Below are 21,212 nucleotides of genomic sequence, written 5' to 3' on the forward strand. Positions count from 1 at the left end.
GCGGCAGCCAGGATCCTATTCCTGTCCAGCCGCTACACCAGTGCCTCTACCCTGTGCCAGTCATTACACAGGTTGCCGATCATCTACAGAATAAAATACAGACTTACTACTCTTACCCACAAAGCTATCTAAAGTTCTGCAGCACCCTACCCGTGTGCGCTCCGTTCTGCTAGTGACGTAAGACTAACATCCTCAATAATCCACACCTCCCATTCACGTCTTCAAGACATCTCTTGTGTTGCGCCGCTTCTCTGCAATGCACTACCCAAGACAATTCGATTGAATGCCAGTATCGACCATTTTAAATGTGCCCTAAAAGTGCATTTCTTTATCCTGACCTCTCACCTCACTAATATAAGTATTCCCTTCCAAATGTTTCCCTGATTCTGGTCCCCCGTATCCTCTTCTCACACATGCTGCATGCACTTTATAGCACTCTGTATCTGTACTTTTGATTAAGGGTGCGTCTTGCACACCTAATAAGACTGCTTTTCTGTTGAGCCGGATTATTATTTTCCTTTTCTGATTGTTGGCGGACATGGTCTTGTCAAGTCTAATTCACCTGATGTATAGACATCTAGCCTCTACCTGCGCTGAAACCAATCCTGGCCACTTGATTCTCCTTCTGGCCACCGGCAATCTATAACTGAACCTTCCTTCTGCAGATGGAGAACACCACAGAGACTTCCCATTATCCATCATCAGAGGATTGGGATGTATGCCCCCAGAGCCTGGCAGTAGTGGGCGTACAGAAGCCGAATATTTTGGTCCTATGATATTACATTTATATTGATGTTACTGATTGTTTCTCTTTGATCTTTTATGATTTTGTTGTCTATAATTCTAGTGTTGAGTGAAACGGTCGGCTCCATATAACACTAGACCTGGTGCTAGATAATGGGGAGAAAAGTATTTTCGTGTTGTAATACAAATGCACGTGGACGCCTGCCCAGATCTGCCTAACACTTTAGGGTAGATGTTAAACCTTTAAGCTGAAAAGCAGATTATATGCTGCCATGTCTGTGGGTCATTCGGGAACATAGCAATGCCGACTGGCAATGTTTGGGTTAATCTTCCTGATACAGGAACAGCAAACAATTGCTGTGTAGATGGATTTGATAAACTTAAAGGGGTTGTTTCCCAGTCCTTACAGGTCAATCAGCAGCTGATGGTGATTGGCTGCAGCGTTTACTGCCTCCGAAGTCCACTGTGAGTGAATACTGAGGCCAGTTCGTGACTGGCGAGGCAGTGCTGGCATTGGAGAACGTCACTGGCCTGGGAGGTAAGTATGCTTTTTTTTTTTTTTTTTTTTTTTTTTTTGATGTACGAAAATGTATCTCTGTCCAGCAAGTAGCATAGCCTACGCTGTCTCTTGCATCTATACTCGGGTCTATGTGCTCGCCCAGACAGTAACTGTGAACTCAGGTCTCATGAGCTGTTCACTTCTCAACGGGGGTCAATAATATGGCTGGTGGGGGGTCTCAGGAGCCAGACCCCCATCGATCAGGCAACTAACTACCTGTCTATTCTGCTCCATGGCGCTGGCTCAGAGGAATCGGACTGCTCAGGCCAAAAATTCTGCCGCTTCCTGTCAACACAGCAGCTCTTCCACTGTTGGGCTGCTCTGCCAACAGCATGCTGATTGACAGCCTACTCCCTGCAGATATGCTGAGCTGCCTGTCTATCAGCATAATATCGGCTGAAACACTCCGTCAACAGATCAGAACGGAAGAAAACCATTGTCCTGTCTTGGTGAGCTCACTGGAAGCCTCAGTCGCCAGCAGGAACGGTCCGTGATAGCTCTGAGCCAGCGGAGATGGGCACCAAGCAGATAGTTAGTGACTACCTGCCTATAAGCTCTTAGGCCCATAAGACAAAATTAGAAACTCCCGGATAATCGATTTTAATGAGCAATTTCCTGAATCTTGACTCTAGCTCAATGAAATGCTCCTCTATATATCAGGACTAGTGATGAGCAAGTATACTTGTTACTCGAGATTTCCCAGGCATGCTCAGGTGGTCTCCGAGTATTTTGGCCTACTCTGAGATTTAGTTTGTCGACACAGCAGCATGATTTGCGGCTGCTAGACAGCCTGAGTACATGTGGGGGTTGCCAGTCTGAGGGAATTCCCACATGTATTCAGGCTGGCTAGCAGCCACAAATCATGCAGCTGCGGCAACCGAAACTAAATCTCCGAGAACTCACAAATGCTCGGAGACCACCCGAGTGTGCTCGGAGAAACAGTAACGAGTATAGTCGCTCATCACTAATCAGGACCATACAGCCATCATTAAGCCTAACGCATCCACTTGGTAATGCATAGAGTTTGCATTGTGAGACCTTGTGACTGATATGCTTCAATGGGATTGTTCATTTTGGAAAATCCATTTAGGCAGGTCTTCGCTGCTGTGTTGTTACTAGAGTTGAGTGAATTTTTCAAAATTTGGCTCTGATTACGATCAGGGGTCAATACTGTATTCACTGAATGTCATTGGAGTTAATGGGAGTAGAAATGACCTATTATGTTCGGAATCGATCAGATCATCAAACATAAATTCGGCACCAATATGGCAAATTCAGATTTGGCAACCGATTCCGAACATGTTCGCTCAACTCTAGTTGCTACCTACTTTGGCTAGGGTCGCACCAGGAGAAGACGTACATGCCCTCAGTGAAAACTTGTCTAAATGTTAACTCATTAGGTGCCAAATACTTTTGATGGCTAATATCTCGGCAAAAGGAAAAAAGTTTTATTACACTCTGCAGCCATCATTACATCATGTGTCCAGTTCAACATGAAAAATGTGGTGAAAGGTCCTTTTTAAAGGGACCTGCAGGCATGATGTGCAGAAAAGCTACTTTGTGACAAGCAACTGCTTTACTTCAGCGTTTAACTGTAGCTTGAAGGATGTGTCCAAGGGGTCTCTTGTTTGATGACCTCTGAATTCCACCCGCCCGGCTAGGCTGGATTGACTGGTTTCTCCTTATTTGTGTATAGAGGTGATTCGGAATAAAGCTCCGATATTGTTGAGGGGTCCTGTTAGTATTTTGTGGTTTAGGCAGCATCAATCTCCTGAAGGGTTCCCTTTTAAGCTATATATTTTTAATTAAAATAGCTTGACTCCACTATATAAAGCAGAATCTGTGCTCTTGAGGCTACAGTCACGTCCTGGATTTACACAACATGTACAGACCTTCTTTACTGGCCGCTGGTGTATATGCTGGTGTGAACGCAGCCTGTCACTGCATCTCGTAGGGTTTGTCAACCAACCATCCCACATTCGTAGATATAAAGTGTCTCGTCATACAGAAGTATTCGTCCAGCATCTGGTCCAGTAAGCCTGCCCGGCTGGCATATGGTGTTGTGGAGCTGGTGGTGTAGATAATGTCTTCACACTTTGGGGTAAGCTGTCATATTAGACTTTAGGATGACACCTGTTGTGCACAGCGCCAGGCTGGCGGGGAAAGTTTCACCTTTATCAGCCATAGCGGCCTTCACTATGTCACTTGGGGACAAGCCAACGCGGCCTTCACTATGTCACTTGGGGACAAGCCAACGCATCAGAGATTACAGGGATTTCCTGTTATTCTGTCTAATCTGCTGAGCAAGGAATACATTAACTTCCCTGGGGATTTCCTGATCTAGTCCTTTTAAAAGGGTTGTCTACATTTGGACTCTGTTTTCAAATTTGTTCTACATTTAATCATGCAATTTGTGCTATAAATTGCAAGTTTTACTTGCGGGATAAGTCTGTGCTTAGATCCACTATCGTCAGATGTCATGAAAGCAAAGTACCGTAGTACGACGAGGCAGAAACCAGAGCAAATCTTCATTCTCTCACATCATCCGCTTCGGTTTAGGTTCTCACCATTTTTCACCTAGGTGTCAGTGAAATGTTTTATAAATTCAGATGCCACCTGAACCCATTGAGTAGAATGGATGTCTGAATACATCCATTAAAATCACGGATCCAAGAATGAGATCTGTGAAACTTGTCATCCAATTTTGAGTATCGGGATAAATACTCGCTGGGTCCGAGTGGTGTCCGATAAAGAATAAGGCAGCGTACAGACATTTCCCACGGATGTGTGAATTCAGCCTGACCCTGAGGATGAACCTTGGTGCTCTATGCAAGTGGAGATGTAAGATTTCATTAAAGTGTACTGTACCTCTTCCCTCCATTCAGACAAGCTGAGCGGGGAACCTGTCACTAGATATGTGCTGCCTGAACCACATGAATCCTAGCATGGACCTGAGCCACATCACCTAGCCTGGCTGTAAGATTGCAGTCAAGTATGCTTAAAAAAAGAAGGTACGGTAACTATAGGGAGAAACCTGAAAAGTACGGCGCGGCTCCCAGCCAACTTCTCCCCGCACCACTTCAGTTGCATTTATAGGGAGAGACTTATTAATCAAAAGGCCTCTTCAGAAAGGAAGAGGACTAGAACTCTAGTGCCGCCTATTGGATGTAGCTATACTAAGTCATTAATCCTTTAACAAGCCAAACACGCCATTTGCAGACACGTGTTACAGGGTGTTTGCCCTTCATCAGTGCAAAGCAGGAGTACCGATTTGGCTGGTAATCTAAGTGGCAATGTTTCACCTTGTGGAATGTGCTAAGCCGGCATAAGGAGACTTATGGAAATTAAATGTGTACGCATGGTAGATACCTGTCAGTCACCTGGAGATAGGCGTGGACTACCTAGCCAGGACCAGCACCGGTCTAGTAAGGTCCCTGCCTATGGTCCCCAGACTGTTTTTTTTTTTTTTTTTTTTTAAGCATGTTTCAGAGTATGGTATACCTGTCATCACACTGCATGTGTCTGATGCTGATTTGGGCACCCTAAATGTAGTGACAGGTTCCCTTTAAGAATTGCTGTCTATGATGCATGGGCACCTTTAGGATCATACTTCAAGCGTGCTGCCTGGTAACAATGAATATGATCTCTCAGCATAGCCGTTGTCTCTATTTTGTAAGGATTGTATTATAATCTTGGTGATGGTGAATGCCCATGCCATCCTTGTTCTCACAGCTGGCATCATATAGAATTTCTACTTCTGTCTTTCTACAATAGCACAGCCACAGTTAATGGGGGGCTCCATCTGACAGCTTATCTCTACTTGAGCCCCAAGTCTCTGATGCGCTCGTGCAGTACTAATAGGACTGTGTGTTTTGGAAAGTTCAAAAACAGAAGAGGTCCCAAAAATATCCATGATTGCAATCTGTCAGCTGAAACCTGACAGTAAGTGTTAACAATTAGAGATGGGCGAACCCGAACAGTGACGTACGGCGTCCATACCGAACACATACTGTTCAGGCACAGACACCGACTTCACCAGGAAGTCTGTTACTGGTCGGGTTCTGCTGCCCGAACATCGGGTGTTTGTCACGCTGTCATGTACATGACAGTGCAGCAAACACTGCTTCTGATCGATGGTGAAATCATCCCCGCCGGTCAGAGAGCCGCAGTTCCCACGCTGTCAACAGCTCCCATCATCCGACACCTGCTGCCACTAATAACAGCGAGAGCTGGAGTAGCTGATGGGTGTGTTCATTAGCTGGCTCCTGCGCTGTAAATAAATAATTTAAAAAAAATGGCGTGGGTTCCCCTGTATTTTTCATAACCAGCCAGACAAAACTCACAGCTGGTAGCTGCAACCCTCAGCTGTCAGCTTCAGCAAGGCTGGTTATCAAGCATAGAGGGGTCCTCACGCTGTATTTTTTAATTGTTTAAATTTTTTTTTTTAAACGATGTGGAGTCCCCCATTTGACAACCAGCTTTGCTAAAGCAGACAGTTGGGGGCTGGTATTCTCTGGCAGGTAAGGGGCCATGGTTATTGGGCCCTCCAGCCTAAAATAGCAGCCCGCAGCCACCCGGAAAAGGCATCTATTAGATGCGCCAATTCTGGCACTTTGCCTGGCTTTTCCCACTTGCACTGTAGCGGTGGCAAGTGGGGTTAATGTCACGTTTGTATTGTCCAGTGACATCAAGCCCACGACTTAGTAATGGAGAGGCGCCTATAAGATGCGCATGACGGTGTGGCAAACACTGGATGTTCGGGCCCCATATTCACGTGAATAGGATTCGGGTCCAGGTACTGTTCCGCTACACAAACCTGAACTTTTTGTAACTGTTCGGCCGGACCTGAACATCCAGGTGTCCGCCCTTCACTGTTCACGTTTCCATCAGTGCCACCTCGGGGGTAAAGAAGCGCATTACACATTCCTTTACACAAGTGCTAAACTCCAGGTCCTCCAGGGAGGGAGGTGATCTTTGTAGCAGATCAGATGGAAGTCCTAAATGAGAGCACGTTGTCTCCTATATTTAAAAAACAAAAAAAAACACCTGACCATCTCTGAAAACCAGCCAATTTTCAGATGTAGTGTGGCAACAGTGTTTATAGATGCATTGTATTTTCCCTGATAGGACTGGATGCCAAGTGGGGGTATTTTGGAAAGGTTGTTTGTTTGTTTTTTGTAACTGGAGAGCCACAAAACAACAAATCTGGCAATGACAGAAATTATTGATAACCTAAAAATCTCTTCCTTGTAGGTTTTTTGCCTTGACGTCTCTCAGAATCCTGTTCTTAGCAGCGTTTGGGCTGATGATCGTCATCTGTGTCGACCAGTGGAAGAACAAAATTTGGCCTGAACTTGGAGGTGAGATCTAATGTGGTAAAATAAAGAAAATCACTGTAACGTTATCATTTCCTAAATACCTTAAATTTGCAAATCCTATTCATTTTGTTTAGGGAGGTAATCGCCAGAATTTAAATAGCCACGGTCTTGTTGTGGGACAGGTACATGTGAGCATGTGCAGTAGTAATCTCAGACGCTGTGACCTGAATATAATTACCGTAATACCATGTACTGTCAAGCTATCATCATATCATAGACAGTCAGCATTCAGGAAGACTGGGTGGACAGCAGTGTGGGCAGCCTCTTCTTACATCATCACCCCCTAGTATCTCCAGTATTAGATCACAAAAACAGGGTGGACTACACTGTGAGGAGCCTCTTCTTACCTCGCCTTCCCTGGTATTTCCAGTATTAGATCAGATAGAAAGGGTGGACAGCAGTTTGAGTTGCCTCTAATTTACCTCATCACCCCCCTGGTATCTCCAGTATTAGATCAGAAAGACATAGGTAGCAGTGTGAGCAGGATCTTCTTACGTCAGCACTGCTGGTATCTCCAGTATTCTATCCGAGACACAAGGTGGACGTCAGTGTGAGGGTCCTCTTCTTACCTCACCTTCCCTGGTATTTCCAGTATTATATCCGAGACACAAGGTGGACGTCAGTGTGAGGGTCCTCTTCTTCCTTTAGCAACTCTGGTATCTCCAGTATTGGCTCAGATTGACAGGGCAGACAGCATTGTGGGCTGCCTCCTCTTCTTCAGAATATCCACTGAGGGCACATTTTCCTAAATATGAAGGATGGCTGGAGTTTTGTACTTCGCATGGCCAGACTCCTTGTCTTCTTAGAATTTTATGACAGATTTCTGTTGATGTAACAAAATGGCGCTCATTGTAATAGTTTAGTGACAGACTCCCAAGACCAAACAAATGTGATTTTCTAATTACACTTATATTCAGAATGACAATTTCCTTTTTAACTTTTTTGTTTTCTTTAAATTCCTGGGTAATCCTTTTAATGATCTTAAAAGTTAAGGCTCTTTTCGATGACGACAACTATAACATCAATTCCGGACACTGTTTTCAGTGAAGGCATTCCCTTCTTGTCCTATGACAAGGAGCATGGGGTTATGCTCCTTATTTCCCTTCTGGTTTAACCCTTTCTAACTTTGTTAGTTATTGTTTAGATGTTGATTGCTGGAGAGCAATTAAATTGCCTTTTAAGATTAACATATGTGGTATGATCCAGATCAATCTCGTAGATTGGTTATATAAGGTTGACTGTCATGTTTTCCCCAAACAATATGGGACCTGAAATTAGAAGATAAAGGTAGCTCTTAAAGACCCAAAAGGAAATTTTGTTTTTGTGCATGCTTCAGTAAATTCTACAGATTACATTGTGATCTGTATATACAACCTTCCTCCAGCAAACATAACGGTCATTAAAAAGGATGTCCGGGACTTTAGGAAAAAAAGGCATGTAGTTGCTAACAGAATGCAACTACCTGCCTGTTGTACCCGACGCCGGTCATTGGCCGCTCCTGCCAGAGATTCAGCTGCTCCCTGTGAACAGCGCAGCTTTCTCTTCCTGTTGATGGGGCGGGACTACTGGTGTCATGATGATTGACAGCTGCCTGATTGGGGATGATAATGTTTCCCGGGTGGCTCCCTCTAACCTGTCAATGTAAATGGAAGACAGTGGGTGGCTAGTTTTATAGAGGTTATGCCACCTATATGAGAGAATTCGCTTGTTGCTCTTCAACCAAAAGTGCTCTGTCTCGACTTGATTATATATTTGGTTCTAGTAATGCATGGGAGTAGTGGTATCTCAGATCATAGTCTGGTAATACTCATGCTTGGATTTGGCCAGGTCACTCATAATCCATTCTGGCTGAAATTGTTTGCGTCTAATGATAGAATACCAGTCCAATTGGATTGTATTTCAAATCACTCTAAACTCGAAATATTAATTTATTTTGGAATACTTTGAAAATGTACATAAGAGGGTATCTATCTTCCACCATCTCATATTAGAAGAGTAACGTTGAAGGAAGATGGTGACATTGACATAAGATTGAGGGAATCGGAGAAAGTTTATGTATCTAATCCGTCAAATGAAAATAGAGTGGAATGGGTATGTTCGCATAGGTTGTATCCACAAAATTTAAAGTGAACCTGTCACCAGGTTTGGCCGATATGAGTTATGGCCACTGCCTTTCAGGGCTAATATACAGCATTCTATAATTCTGTATACCTGCCCCCAGCCCTACCTGCAAGAGAAGAAAAATAACATTTATGATACTCGCCTGTGGGTGGTCCGGTCCGGTGGGTGTTGCCCTTCTTGGTCCAGTACCTCCCTTCTTCCTGCGATGCAGCCCTCCTGCTTGCTTCGTGTGGATGACTTTAAATTTAAATTGTTTTTTTTTACTCATTAGTCATATTTTGAGTTAGAGAATTAATCCAGTAAATTATTGGCATTTATGGTCCGTCAACATAATGCATCGGACACCATACTCTAAATCAGAGAAACAAGTGGCTCTAGATAACTCTGCTGATGATATTCTTTAATGAATATTACAAATCATTATATAATTCTAAAAGTGTCTGATACGTCAGAATGTCTCTCGTACTTATCCAATATAGAATTCCCTACATTAACTCGGCAATGTTTTTGGATGCTGACTTTACTTTGGATGAAGTAAATATGGCCTTAGGTAAAGCGCCAGGACCAGATGGTTTTCCCATACAGCTCTATGGCAGATACCGAGATACTTTAGAGTCTCTCCTCCTAGACATATTTCAATAATCGTCTGAAGGAAATTCTCTTCTTGACTCTTTTTATGAGGCAAGTATTCTACGAGGTCTATGAGGTCATATCGCCCTGTTTCATTAGTGAATGTAGATTTTACATTTTTTTTACTAAGATTGGCCACTAGACTTAATTCAATCATTTTAGGTATAATAGAACCAGACCAAACTGAAGTCGCCAGATTCATCTGATTAGTATCAGAAGGGTTCCGTCCATTGCTCGATACAGCTCTGTAATGCCTGATAATAATTGGGCCCTGGCCTCGCGGGATGCGGCTAAGGCTTTTGATTCTTTAGAGCGGCCTTTTTTATCTGCCTATTTACAAAAGTTTGAGTTTGGTAAATGGGTTTGTAGCCAATACAGCGCCCCTAAAGTTGGATAGTAAATAATAATACCACATTGGAGCCCTTCTCCCTGGGACGAGGAACATTTTAGGGGTGTCTTCTATTCCCAGCCTTCTTTGCTCTTGCTTTTGAAGCCCTGGCGATACAGATACGTTCAAACCCAACTATTGGAGGTATTACTATAGCCGATCGCCTAGATACTGTTGATTTGTATGCGGATGATATGATGATCTTTATGGATAGAGTGGGGAAACGTTGCCTAATATGATTTCTACCATAGATACCGTATGTTTAGTAAATATCCCGGATTAGATATAAATTTGGCTAAATCTGCATTCATGCCTCTTTCCCATGGCCCAACGGATCAATTGGAACTATTGTCACCCTTACCTGTTGTGTTTAGTTTAATATTTAGGAATAATTATACAAAGATACAGCAAAAATGATTAACAGCCGAATGTTTCCCCATTATTAGAATATGCTGAACTTGAATTCGCTCTTTGGAGTAAATTGCCTTTGTACCTGCACAAATAAATGTATTTATTCCACTTCCTGAATTTAGTTATGCTCTCCAACATAGCACAGAACAAGCTCCCAAGTCCTTTTTCTCAACTCTCAATTCATTGATCTCTTCGTTTTATATGGGGGAAATGCAAAACCTAAACTTAAATTGTCTACCCTACACAGATCTTAAGCAAAACGGAGGAGCAGCGTTATCTGATGTCTTTTTATATTACTTGGCAGGGCAACTTAAAGCAATAAGCAAATGGATGCCTAATTCCCATCTACCTAATTCAGAGAGTGCTGCTAGCGTTGACTGCTTATTGGGTTTCTTGGAAGCCGATAAACCAAGTGTTCCCAGATTATGACCTCTCCTTAAATTAGCACGTTCAGTTTGGAGGCAGGTTAAGAAGGTGGTTCACATTGATATTATAGCTGAGATGGCACTATGGCAAAATACTTATTTCCCTATATTGCTGAATCATCCATCTAGTCAGTTTTGGACTTCACAAAATGTCTACTAAAAGATCTGTAAGAACAAAATATCCTAACGTCCTTTGAACAAATGCAATCTAATTACAAAAGTCCAAGGTCCCATTTTTTTTTTCGGTATCTCCAACTTAGAACAGCAATTCAATCTCGCTTCCAAAATGTGGGCACAATTAAATGAATATCGTCCTTCTCTTTAATAGGAGTCCTTAAATCACAAGGCCCTCAAGGCCTCGTCTTGGCTTTGCATACATAGATGTTGTCGGTGTTGGATCTGCTCCACTAATGGTACAAGAGAGGTGGAAGCTTTTGATTCCCGATAGTCAGAAAGAGGATTGGGAGGACATCTTGGAATCTCCAGACAAGGTTTCAACAAAATGAATCAACTATACATAATACATCAGTCATATCTTACCCCTTTAAGACTATTTAAAGCGGGACGATCCCCGACCTCAGAATGCTTGAGGTGTCTTGTGTGGAATACGGATCTTGCACGTATGATATGGAGTTGTCCGTTTATTTGATCTTTTTGGCATGAAGTAATTTCTTTATAGTCTTCCCTAATATTTATTCCAGTTCCCTTCAATCCGTTAGTTTTGTTATTTGGTTATGAGAGAATATAGAGCACTATATCAAGGTTTTTCTGCAGGAAACTTTTTTTTTTTTTTTTTTAAAGCAAGGAAACTATTGGCTTTGCGCTGGATGGGCAGTCTTTGTCCTCATGGATCTTGGATTGAGTTGGTCAAGTCATGGATTGAGTTGGTCAAGTCATTAATACCTTATGAGCGCACAGTTTATCGAAATCGAGGTTGTCTGGGGGATTTCTTAAAAGTCTGGGACTTTTGGAACTCATCCCATCTAACCATCTAAACACACAGATAATAAAAGTAAAGTTGTCATAATAGAATATAAAAGCTAAAATAGTTCACAATTATTCTCAGCACCATAACAAATCTCGCATGGTTACATTAATAATTCTTGACTTTTAATATAAGGTTGTTTTAGGCAACACAATAGTTTCTTGTTTTAGGATTAAGAATCTAATCTTTTTGATATGTTGCTCTGGGGTATGGACATACAGATCTTTGAAATAACATCTCCTTACTGTGTCTGTTGCCCTCTGAACCTTTATGTATAATTGTGTTTGTGTAATGGAAATCTTTAGAAATCTTCCTTTGTAAGATTTTTGCTTTATTAACATGTAAAATTCACAAGAGGGAAATGTAACAATACAATATACATTGACTATATATGAATGTTTTATAATGATTTTATAAGGTTTGTTTGATAATGAAGCAAATTTAAAAAAAAAAAAAAAAAACAACTTAAAATGTAAGGACAAATCCTCTCCTTTACAGGTCAGTTAGGGCATTGGCCATAAATTAGTCTCCATCTAAAAAACAAAACTTAGAGCGATTTTATGTCTTGTTGCATTATTTGCAGATGATTCACACTTTCTTTCTAACATTTCAGCTGCAAGATCCAGTGAGATGGAGACTGAGAGGTGAGGTTGGGACTGTAGATCATGGGAAATGGGCTAATATCCTGCATTTCATATACACTATACAGCACAGTAGCATTCTATGATTGGTTGTAGAGTTGGAAGGGACCTCCAGGGTCATCATGTCCAACCCCCTGTTCAATGCAGGATTCAGGAAATCATCCCAGACAGATGTCTGTCCAGCCTGTGCTTGAAGACTTCCATTGATGGAGAACTCTCCACCTCATGGCAGACTGTTCTACTCATTGATCACCCTCACTGTCAAAAAGTGTTTTGTTTTTTTTCTAATATCTGTTCTGTGTCTCCTCCCATTTAGTTTCATCCCATTGCTTCTAGTCTTTCCTTGTGCAAATGAGAATAAAGCTGATACCTCTACAGTGTGACAGCCCCCGAGATATTTGTAGACTACGAAGTTTCCTATCAGTCTTCTCTTTTGCAAGCCAAACATTCCTATAACCGCTCTGTTTACAGACCGGTCACCATCCTGGTAGCTCTTCTCTGAACTTGCTCCAGTTTGTTCATATCCTTTTTTTTTTTTTTTTTTTTTTTTAAATGTGCTCAGAACTAAACACAGTATTCCAGATGAGGTCTGACCAAAGGGAGGGAGATCAATACTTCCCAGATCTAGACTGTATGGTTATGTTAATGCAACCCAGAATTGTTTGCCTTTTTTGCTGCTGCATCACACTGTTGACTCATGTGCAGTCTGTGATCTATTAGTAAACCCAAGTATTTTTCACATGTGCTGTTTTCTAGTTCTATTCCTCCCACTCTGTAAATGCTTTTCATTTTTATTGCCCAGATGTAGGACGTTGCGTTTCTCTCCATTAAACCATTCTGTTAGGCTACTTTCACACTTGCGTTTTTCAGCTTCCGTCACAATCCGTAGATTTTTGAGAATGCAGGATCCTGCAAAAAAATTTGCAGGATCCTGCATTTTCCCATAGACTTGTATTAGCGACGGATTGTGAAGGATGGCCATCCGTTTCATCCGTCGTGCACCGGATCCGTCGGAAAATAGTGGTCCGTCGTGTGGAGAAAACGTTTATAGGAACGTTTTTCTGCACGTCGGAAAAATTGGTCAGTGACTCGTCCTGCGCTGCCCGTCGTCTGATATAATGGAAGCCTGTGGACGCAGGATCCGTTGTTGACCGTCACACACACAGGAATCCAGCGACGTATCACGGTTTTACCCTCTGAGCATGGCCGGAAGGATTTTCAAATCTGGGAAAAAGCCTGTCTCTCTCTCTGGATGTGCAGCCATTTATGACCACTCTTTGGGTCTGATCACTGAGCCAGTGATGAATCCACCTAGCAGTTGTCTTGTCCATTCCGTACTTGGTCATTTTTTTCAATAAGGATGGTGTGAGACACATTGTCAAATCCTTTTGCTGAAGTCAAGATATAGTATATCTAGAGCCTTTCTGGCAGCTAGCCTAATATAGGTGTTTATCAGCAGCCCCGTAATAAATGGTAATCCTTGTAATCCTAAGGATTATTAGTGGGAATTACAGGCAGTGTACGAGAATTGTTACAGCCACATAGACAAGATGCAAGGAACTAAAGATCTCATTACATTCATCCCCTCTACTTGGTTCTCAGATGCTTACTCGACACCTTACTGGGTGGCGGGATCCTAAGTATGGCCTTGTAAGGAAGCCTCAATGATTGGAAGAAGCCAGAGTCAGGCCTCTGCCGTAAATCCCTTCAGAGGATAAAATGTGGCCTACAAATGCACCCTAAAAGCCCCCTTTTATAAGACAAGAATTTGACAACGAACAGTCATTTCGAATGCTTATTCCTCAGCGACGAAAAAAACATCTGACTGCATTGGTTGTTTTTGGATTTTTGTGGCCTGTAATACAGCCAGTGCTTTTGATCGACCAATAAAATGTAACGTAGTGATTGGCGAGTATACTCGTTACTCTGGTCTCCCCGAGCATGCTCAGGTGGTCTCCGAGTATTTGGAGATTTAGTTTTCGTGGCAGCAGCTGTATGATTTGCGACTGCTAGAGAGTCTGAGTGCATGTGGGGGTTGCCTGTTAGGGAATCCCCACATGTATTCAAGCTGTCTAGCAGCCGCAAATCATGCAGCTGAGGCCACAAAAACTAAATCTTCAAATACTCGGAGACCACCTGAGCTTGCTCGCTCATCACTAGCAACATGCCTAATTGTTCTTTTGAAAGATTAAGAATGTTTGTTGGTCGGCCATCAGTCGTGACGAACCAATACAGATGACTATTTCTTGTTATTGCTGAAATCGGCTGTTTCGTCCGGCCTTTATTGAATATATGGGGGCCATAAAGCAACTGTGTTGGCATCTGCTGTAATTGTTGTTTTGGTGTGTTTCAGTTGGGGGTTCGTACACCCCAGGCTGCTCAGTGTGCCGGAGCTGTGTCATCATGCTGCTGAAGTGTGGGTCACTCTCACAAATTTTGTAAAGAACCTTAAAGTCTTCAAATCTGAAAATCCTGGCAAGGTAAAGTCCTCTCTATACTGTTTGCTGTATATGTGTGTAAGATCTTACAGTGTTATAAAGGGGTATTCCCATCATAGAGCTTGATTGCATACCTACAGATATGAAGTGTTGTGCTGTCCTGTGTTGCCCACACTTCTTGTGCACAGTTTATTGTTGCGGCCCATGCATGTGTCCAGTATAATGCATTAATGGGCTCACTTGTTAAAGGGAACCTGTTCCCCCCCCCCCCAAATCGAAGGTCATCAGGGGCTTATCTACAACATTCTGTAATGCTGTAGATAAGCCCCCAATGTAACCTGAAAGATGAGAAAAAGAGGTTAGATTATACTCACCCAGGCGGGGTCCTGTCTTCATAGGACAACGTCTTTTTCTTGTCTTCACACTCCGGCGCAGGCGTACTTTGTTTGCCCTGTTGAGGGCAGAGCATAGTAGTGCAGTGCGCAGGCACCAGCCTCTCTGACCTTTCCCAGCACCTGCACACTGCTGTACTTTGCTCTGCCCTCAATAGGGCAGATAAAGTACGCCGGAGCCGCAGCGTGAAGACAAGAAGAGGGGGTCATCGTAAGAAGATGGGAGGCCCCGGACCGGACCACGACACCCATCGGATCGGACCGCCCCTGGGTGAATATAATCTAACCTCTTTTTCTCATCTTTCAGGATACATCGGGGGCTTATCTACAGCATTGCAGAATGCTGTAGAAAAGCCCCTGATGCCGGTGGGCTTAGCTAACCTTCGATTCTGGGGGTGACAGGTTCCCTTTAACGACCTGTCATTTCCCACAACATCTGGGGACCTTGCCATCCAAATCCACGACAACAAGTTAAAACCAGGGCTGTGGAGTCGTAAGCCAAACCTCTGACTCCTCAATTTCCATGACCCAGACTCCACCAAAATGGGTTCCGCTTCCACAGCCCTGGTTAAAACTTTTTATGCTCATACCCATCTATTATACTCAGGAAATTCTCTGATTCTCATGCTCTTTTCCTTGCTATCTATTCTTGAGTCTTGGTACAGAGCTGCTTCTTTTCATCAGCATTCTGCCAGCACTATAGCTTCTGGAACTTCCTTTCTCTTATTTCACTTTATGCATTGCAGCTGCCACTGTTCAGTAGCCTGTTTTGCCTCTTTGTTCTGTTTTGTCTGTATGCATGATGACAGACAGGAGAGCAGGAGCAGAGGAACATAAGGGCCCCTTCTTGTAATGTATCTCTGGCGCTGGAGAAGGGTTACATTGTAACCCGACAGCAATTTAAAAAGAAGGGGTACCTTGTGATATTTTTCTTTTTTGACTATCTGCAAATAACTTTATGTAAAAATGATCCTTATCCATCAAATGAGATCAAGTTGTCGACGGCACAATGACCATTTAACATCTCCGTGCGGCTTTATTGTTCTTGTCCGGTACCCATGTCACTTAGATCTTCTGCTCCAATTGGGAAACTGCATTCACAACGTGCACCTCACATATTACACATATAATAACCGCCTTTCCATTCTTTTCGCAGTTCTGTCTCCTGTCCTGTGGATTCCTCACTTTTCTGACTGTCCTGGGTGGATATATTCCTGGTCTCGTGCTCTCCTATCTGCTGTGTGAGTCCATATTTGGATTTTTCTCCAGCTAACTTACCCCACACCCCCGTCGCTATTACAGCTTCCTTCCCGTGGCGATATGTGGGAAGCTGTACTTTAGGGTTATGTCTATCGGGTAGTTTCTGCTGCATATTTTGATGCAAATTCTCTGAAAATCTGCATGGACTACCTGTGGATATTGACATGGATCTGGCCCCAGATTTGGTGCAGATTTCATCCTATGCATTGGAAAGGGGAAATCCACTGTTAACACGCATATTATGTTGCATTTTTGCGATTTAAGCTCCTTTTTAATTGTCGTGTCCCCTTCTCCACAGTACTGTTCATCCTGCTGTGGCCGTTGGCCATATACCATCGCCTGGGACAGCGGCTTTACCAGAAGCTGGAGCCAGCCCTGCAGAGGTTGGATTTTAGTGTTCGTGGATACATGATGTCGAAGCATAAAGAGAGACAATGTGAGTGTTAGGAGCAGGAGGTAATGTCCGACCTCGCGTGACATTCATACTTTAGGTTAAGTATACGATATGCACACAGCATTGGTCTAGTCCAGTGTTCCCCAAACTCCAGTCCTCACTGCCCCCAGCAGATCATGCTTTCAGGATTTCCCGAGTATTGCTCAGGTGAGAGGACCTCTGGCAATGTCTGTCTGATAATGACTCCATGCCCTGTACAATACTAAGGAAATACTGAAAACCTTATCTTTTGGGCGCCCTGAGGACCTGAGTTTGGATTAGTCGGATTGTGGCCGGGAGTATGAATATAGCATACTCGCGCTAGTGTGACCGCCTTTCCCAGCGCTGACTACGTAGAATCGTCACAGCAAAAAAAAAAAAAACAATAAGTCTGCAGTCACTGTGTGAAATGCCCCAGCGCGCACACTGTGTGCTGCTGGGATTCACCGGTTTGTTATGGGCGTGGCCTCGCTCTCCATACACTTGTATTGAGTGAGGCCGCACCCCAACAGGTGACGCGGATGGACAGTGGGTGTGTCCAACTAGAGGGCGTGGCCTCACTCCATACAAGTGTGTGCGCTGGGGGATTCAGAGTGACTGCTGACTTATCGGTTTTGACCAGACAACCCCCAAAAGCAATGGATTTTCCGTACAGTATTTGCTTGCTGAAAATCCACCCTTTTAAAGTACCAGCCTTGTTCATAAAATTTTACATAATCTTTCGCGTGCTACAAAAAACTCACTGGTCCGCAGCGAAGATGAAACATACCCTTAAGGTCCCTATACAGATTGAGCCTGGTCATATTGACTTGTTTAGTCGACAGCCCAATGTGTAAGGGACCCCCGACAGTGAGAGATAAGGTACCGGCAGGTCTGATTTCAATAAATCTCCTCCAGAGAAGTCTAGCAGCTGCTCTCATACAGGTAACGCAATAATGCTGAGATGAGCAAGCGCTCCTGTTTATGGGACAGTCGGGCGAGAGAGCTGCCAAATCATCATTCAGCTGACAGCCATGTAAAATGTATGGGGGGGCTTTAGGGTATCACGGGGGTAAGAATTGTCAATCGGTAATTTGTATCTTTTTGTGAGCAGTGCATGGGCGAGCTCTTCCTCCAAATGAGGGCAGCGACAGTGAAGAGGAGCTGGCAGCGTTTTGTCCTACGGTAACGGCACACTTGTCTGTAATGGGTTAAAATACTGAATTGTGTTTTCTGGGATGTAAATGTAGCCTGAACTTTCCTACCTAGTGACATACTGACTACATCAGTGGGGGCTATGAGATCTGTGATCGGAGGAGCGTCCGGTGTGTGATAGTTTGTAGCTCGCGGCAGATGTGGATCGTATGACTGGAAGCTCCAACGCTTTTCCTTGTCTCTCTAGATCCACACCTGATAATATATAATGAGCTTTTCCTGAAACTCTTATTTCTCCTCCTTAGCTGGATGATTCTGCAGTCGCTAAAGAACTCACCATATCGGATTCTGAGCACTCAGACGCAGAGGTTTCCTACACGGAGAATGGGACATTTAACTTGTCCCGGGGGCAGACTCCTCTTACTGAAGGCTCAGAAGGTAAAGCTCTCTGATGGATAGGTATCTGTTGTCTATTCCTTGCATTCAGACTCTCCCTACAGTTTTATTAACACTGGCTGCCATGACCATTTCCAAACATGACAGTCGCAAATGGAACCTGAAATCTTAAATCATATAATACCGTAGGACAACTGAGCAGGATGAGATAGGAATGACCCAGGAAAGGAATTGATTCAAATGCAGCAAATCTACCAAACAGGCCTGAGAGCCCCAATAGTGACCCGGCCTTTCTCTTAGACGGACTACGTTACACCGCGGCATAACGCTGTGTAACGCAGTCCATTAACGCCGCCATTAAGCCTTATGTCGGACGCATCGCTAGCGCACGCCCAAAATGGGTGTGCGCTAGCGATGTGCCATCATCGAGTGACGGGCCCTGGGACGCGGGCTGCAGCGTTTCCGGGTCTGTCACCGCTAGCGCAGATAGAGCATCTGCTAGCGCAATGGCATGTCGGCACTTGCGTTAACGCAGCCAGTTTAACTCATGTGTTGACCGGGCTGCTGTTAACGCAATGTGAACCTAAGTCTAATTTTGAAGGTTTTCCTTGCTATGTGTTTCAAGCACAACTATCGGCACCAGATTCCACTCTCATGGACCACTATTATTCGAGTGTTTAAAGCACCATACACATTGGTTTGGCCATCTCTTAGCTCTGGGAGACAATACAATCGGCAGTACAAAACTGGACATATCGGATCAATATTTGCCCAACAAGAACTTGTCCTGGGCCCTCATACACATGAGACTGACAATCCCGTCGATATTGGTGGATTTGGCTGACGTTAGTCTGTGTATTGGAGCCTTAAGACTTGCAGGAACATTTCAATATTACATATTCCATTGGGTGATGAGGTGATTAAATGTTTAAATAAATCCTCTACCACCAAATATGATCAGAACCTATATATCCCTTCTGTTTTGTAATGGGAGTGATAACCTGAAAAAAAGTTCCTGTAACCCTAACCTTCCAACAAAGAGTCCAGAAGAATGGAGTTTGGGCACAATGGTTGTGATTTAAAACTGTTGCAGGGACACTTGGTGGCTTCATCATCGTAGCAGGGTAATTTTTTATACTTTAATACATGTATCCTATGCATGGGGAGTCCATCTAGACATAGTACAGTCTGCACCGATACCCCAATAATGTGCACATTTGGTTATGCTTCAAGCTAAATCACAATCTATGAACCCCCTTAGACTCTATTAGATTCATGCAAGTCCATGACCACTGGTGATATCAGTAAGGTGATCCTAACAAGTAAGCTTCAAAGGGTTTGTGCACATAGATGTTTTTGAGGAGTCTTAGACAGCCACTCAGAAAAAAAGCTTGAAAAATTTCTCAAAAATATGCTTCAAAAACTTTATATAGAGAAGAGTGCATGTCACTTCTTGAAACCGTTTCCGCTAAAAAATCTTTTGTTTTTTGACTGCCTTGAAAAAAACTTCCATGTGTACATGTACTTAGGTTTATATTGTGTACACATTGATTTCCAAAATGAATTCTATTAATTGACGTTTCTATGTGTAGATCTGGACCGCCATAGTGACCCAGAAGAGTCCTTTGCACGAGATCTTCCTGATTTTCCTTCTATCAATCCAGAGGTAACTGGGATAGATGATGAAGACGACACCAGCATTGGGCTCCCAATTGCAGCTAACCAACCCCACATGTCTGGTGACCAGCTGTATGATGAGTCCTCCGAGTCCGAGGTGCCACTTGCAATTGGTGCTCAGCAGCTTAGAGACAACCTTACCAACCTAGTCACTCGTGGGATGATACAGATGGCACTGGCAGGTGTCTCCCAGCAAGCCTCAGGCTTTTTGGAAAATCCCAGGCAGAAAACATATCAGAGAAACTCGAGCTCTGAGCTGGACACTGACGCTGAAGCCGATGACTTTGAGCTACTGGACCAATCCGAGCTTAACCAGATGGATCCCGCCACCCAACGTGGCCAACAGTAATTTCCAACAAAGGTGCCAGTCCCTTGTGAACATACAATCTTATTTTTCGTTTTTAAAGAGCTCCCATTGTAGCCCCGTATCTTCGGACTGTGTCTTCTCGGTGTGCCCCGTGTGAGGTTTCCATTACTGAATGCAGGACTACCCCGCCTGCTACTTTATCACTGTGAAGTCAGTAGATTAGACGCTGGATAATGGACTGGTGCAATAGATTTTTTTCAGTACCCCATCTCAGACGGAACCTCCGGATCTGCCCTGGCGGTCATTACAATGTAGATGTTTTTAACATTTTGGTGATTTGGAGTTAGGGACATTTCATTGTGTTAATTCAGACTTTTGTCGCTCTCATGTCCCTTTTTAATAAGGCAGACTTTAGTATCTGGGCTTGGCGCTCAGAGATGTGTGTACAGGAGACTGGAGTAATCTGTGGACAGTATAAAGTGTAGCTCCATTTCTGAACAAGTCTATGATTTGGCGGATCAACAAATAGTATAATAGAGTTGTATTTTGGCTTTTTTGCCTTAAACGTTTGCGCTTTTGATTACCCAAAAAACCTTATTCAGATGCCCTTAAGCTGCACCAAGGTAAGTTTACACAGTGGTATGGTTGCCCCTCCAATAGCGGGCTTCCTACCTGAATGTTTCCCCTAAAGGTGGAAATATTTCCTAATATTTGTACCATAAAAATTGGCCAAACCTGCCGATTCAGCAACATTTGACTTTTTTGGCACCTTACAATTAATTATTATTTGGCTCTGTTAAGTCCGTGTTTTCAAAATGTACCCCGCGGCCATTCGAGAAGCAAAGTCCCAACCAGAAGTATTAGAAGAGGCTTGTGGTGCCATACATCATCCT

General features: G+C 43.5%; 1 protein-coding gene across 3 annotated transcripts in view; it reads left to right on the plus strand.

Annotated features, from left to right (window-relative positions):
- RETREG3 (reticulophagy regulator family member 3) overlaps window positions 1–20,884 on the plus strand; it is a 34,727-nt gene extending 13,843 nt beyond the window's left edge. For all 3 annotated transcript variants that reach the window (XM_069751917.1, XM_069751916.1, XM_069751919.1), the window contains 8 exons: window positions 6,557–6,663; window positions 12,255–12,285; window positions 14,636–14,762; window positions 16,269–16,353; window positions 16,671–16,808; window positions 17,899–17,969; window positions 18,245–18,377; window positions 19,928–20,884. In XM_069751917.1, coding sequence (XP_069608018.1) covers window positions 6,557–6,663; window positions 12,255–12,285; window positions 14,636–14,762; window positions 16,269–16,353; window positions 16,671–16,808; window positions 17,899–17,969; window positions 18,245–18,377; window positions 19,928–20,361 — 1,126 coding nt within the window. In that variant the 3' untranslated portion in view covers window positions 20,362–20,884. The remainder of the gene's footprint in view (window positions 1–6,556; window positions 6,664–12,254; window positions 12,286–14,635; window positions 14,763–16,268; window positions 16,354–16,670; window positions 16,809–17,898; window positions 17,970–18,244; window positions 18,378–19,927) is intronic.
- The last annotated feature ends 328 nt before the right edge of the window (window positions 20,885–21,212 follow it).

This window comes from Ranitomeya imitator, chromosome 2 (assembly GCF_032444005.1).
Source record: "Ranitomeya imitator isolate aRanImi1 chromosome 2, aRanImi1.pri, whole genome shotgun sequence".
Classification (NCBI taxonomy): domain Eukaryota; kingdom Metazoa; phylum Chordata; class Amphibia; order Anura; family Dendrobatidae; genus Ranitomeya; species Ranitomeya imitator.